The sequence below is a fragment of the Cryptomeria japonica genome, chromosome 8 (assembly GCF_030272615.1).
Source record: "Cryptomeria japonica chromosome 8, Sugi_1.0, whole genome shotgun sequence".
Taxonomy (NCBI): Eukaryota; Viridiplantae; Streptophyta; class Pinopsida; order Cupressales; family Cupressaceae; genus Cryptomeria; species Cryptomeria japonica.
In genome coordinates, this window is record NC_081412.1 from 428,035,731 (window position 1) to 428,038,090 (window position 2,360).

The 2,360-nt window shown below is 39.2% G+C and overlaps 1 protein-coding gene across 1 annotated transcript; it reads left to right on the plus strand.

The window, feature by feature from the left end:
- Positions 1-277: 277 nt before the first annotated feature.
- LOC131061113 (uncharacterized) lies at positions 278-2,119 on the plus strand. Its single transcript, XM_057994626.2, has one exon. The coding sequence runs from the start codon at positions 278-280 to the stop codon at positions 2,117-2,119; it is 1,842 nt and encodes a 613-aa protein (XP_057850609.2).
- Positions 2,120-2,360: the final 241 nt, after the last annotated feature.

Here is a 2,360-nt window from a genome sequence, read left to right on the forward strand (position 1 = left end):
AATGTTAGATTTGAAAAGAGCTAGAAAGAAAGAACAAAATAGGATCTACTATGCAAAACACAGAGAAGAAATTTCAATAAGGCGATGATACAAACGCCTTAATCATAACATTGATTCCAATATTTTGCAACCATTGCCAAGTCTGGTTGCATCTCACTCTTCAGCTGTCCCCATGCCTCACATAGCACAGGCCTCTTCTAAAGCACATCCATCAACTATGCTCTAGCCACATTTAGCTCAACTCTCCCAATCAGCCGCACAATCTGAACAACCCCACATGCAACCATTGCCAATTAATCAGCAAACAAATGCTACATCTATTGCTACAACGACACCAATCTCAGAAGATCTCAAATCTTCTGCATTTACAACTGCACTAGCTTCTTTTCAGGCAAGAATAGACAGCTTGTCACATGTACAGATATGTACAATCTGCAAAGAGAATTATGTTGGTATGCATGTCAAATTAACTCAACCTACTGTCATTTGCACAAGATGTTATAATGAAATGGGTGTTCACAGATTCTCTATTGCAAACAATATGGACCATGGCGAACAACCCCTAGTTTTAAAACGGCTCTCACAAGTAGAAGAGATGCTTATAGAAAGGATTGCTCCTATTTTGCAAGTAAGCCATGCCAAAGGTGGTCAATACAAATATACAGGGCACACCATTAATTTCCCACAAGACATTTCAGAAATAGCAACTACTTTGCCCCGCAAATTCCAACATTTAGAAGTTGTGATTATTCGAAGGACAAATCTCGAGGGAAAACAATATGACTGTTATGTGAACAAGTTCCATGTTATGGACGCATTGCATTACAAAATTCAACATGACCAGTACTACAATGATGTTATCATTGATGATGCAACCATTGATTTATTGCCAGAAACATCTACCGATATATCTGAATTTTTGCATGGCCTTCCAAATTCCTTTGATCTGCAACCGCCTTCACCAGCACAAGAGCAACTCTCTAATGATGATGAAGTTGAATTGCATACCACATCATCATTCATCCCAAAACTGCCATGTTCAGCCCCTGAACTAGATGCCATTAAAAAGACATTACACTTACATACGGATGATCAAAATGTTGCAGCTTGGCCTGAAATAAGTTCCTCGCCCATTAATAAATACAACATTGAAGGCTTGTTTGCTATGGCTTTCCCAACATTGTTCCCAAGCGGATCTGCATTGCCACTCCAACCAAGGACAAAACATGTCCACTTGCACGAATATGCTTTGCACTTGATAAGATATCATGACCAAAGGTTTGGACAACATGTTAGGTTTAGATATTATCTTTACAATCTAATTATGAGACACCGTTCCCAGCAGACAACTTTAGTTTTCCTATGGACCAACTTAGAAAACTCCATCCCAACTACTTTACAAGCTTTGCGTGAACAACTCCAGTCTACACCATCCGATCAATTGCCAAACCAATTAATGTGTTTTGCAGCTTCTTTGCGAGGGACAAGAGCTTATTGGAAAAGATCCCGCAAGGATCTCACTACAATGATACACCAATTAGGAGCACCTACATTGTTCTTCACATTAAGTGTAGCTGATACCAAATGGCCAAAACTACATAAATTGTTTCCACCTAACTTGTCTCCAGAATTCCAATCCACGAAGAAGCAATTTATACAAAACATTGTCCACAATCCACACGTCACAATGTTGTTTTTGCATTTTAGATTCACAATATTCCGTGAGGAGATTATTGACAAGCTTTTCAAAGCTAAAGACCATTGGTATAGGTACGAATGGCAACATCATGGGTCTGCACATATGCATGGCTTCTTATGGTTACCAAATGCACCTGATATGGACAATATAGACTGGTCTAACCATAATGTTGTGCAATCAACTAAGTCCTTTTTTGATAGGTATGTTACAACATGGAATGCTCACAACCGAGTTGGCCAAGCCAACAGACTGCACACTGCTTCATTCTTTGATCCCTGCATGGCTGATACAAACCAAATTCTATCTACTGACCCTCTCTCTGATTATGAGAAACTCGTCAATGTTCTTCAGCGACATACAAAATGTTCTGCCCACACTTGCTTAAAAAAAAAAGGCTCAACCCCTCCATTGTCGCTATAAAGCACCTTGGCTGGAGCAAGATTTTTCAACACTAATTGTTGATACTGCCCACAACCCATCATATGAACCAGCAAGAAATGACAGTCATTTGAATATTCACAGCCCAATCATGCTTGCAATATGGCGTGCAAATGTTGATTGCCAACATGTTTGTTCCAAAATGGCTGTCATACAATATATCTCTAAATATGCTGCAAAAATAGAACAAAAGTCAGTAGGCTATGTTGACATGCTAAAGAAA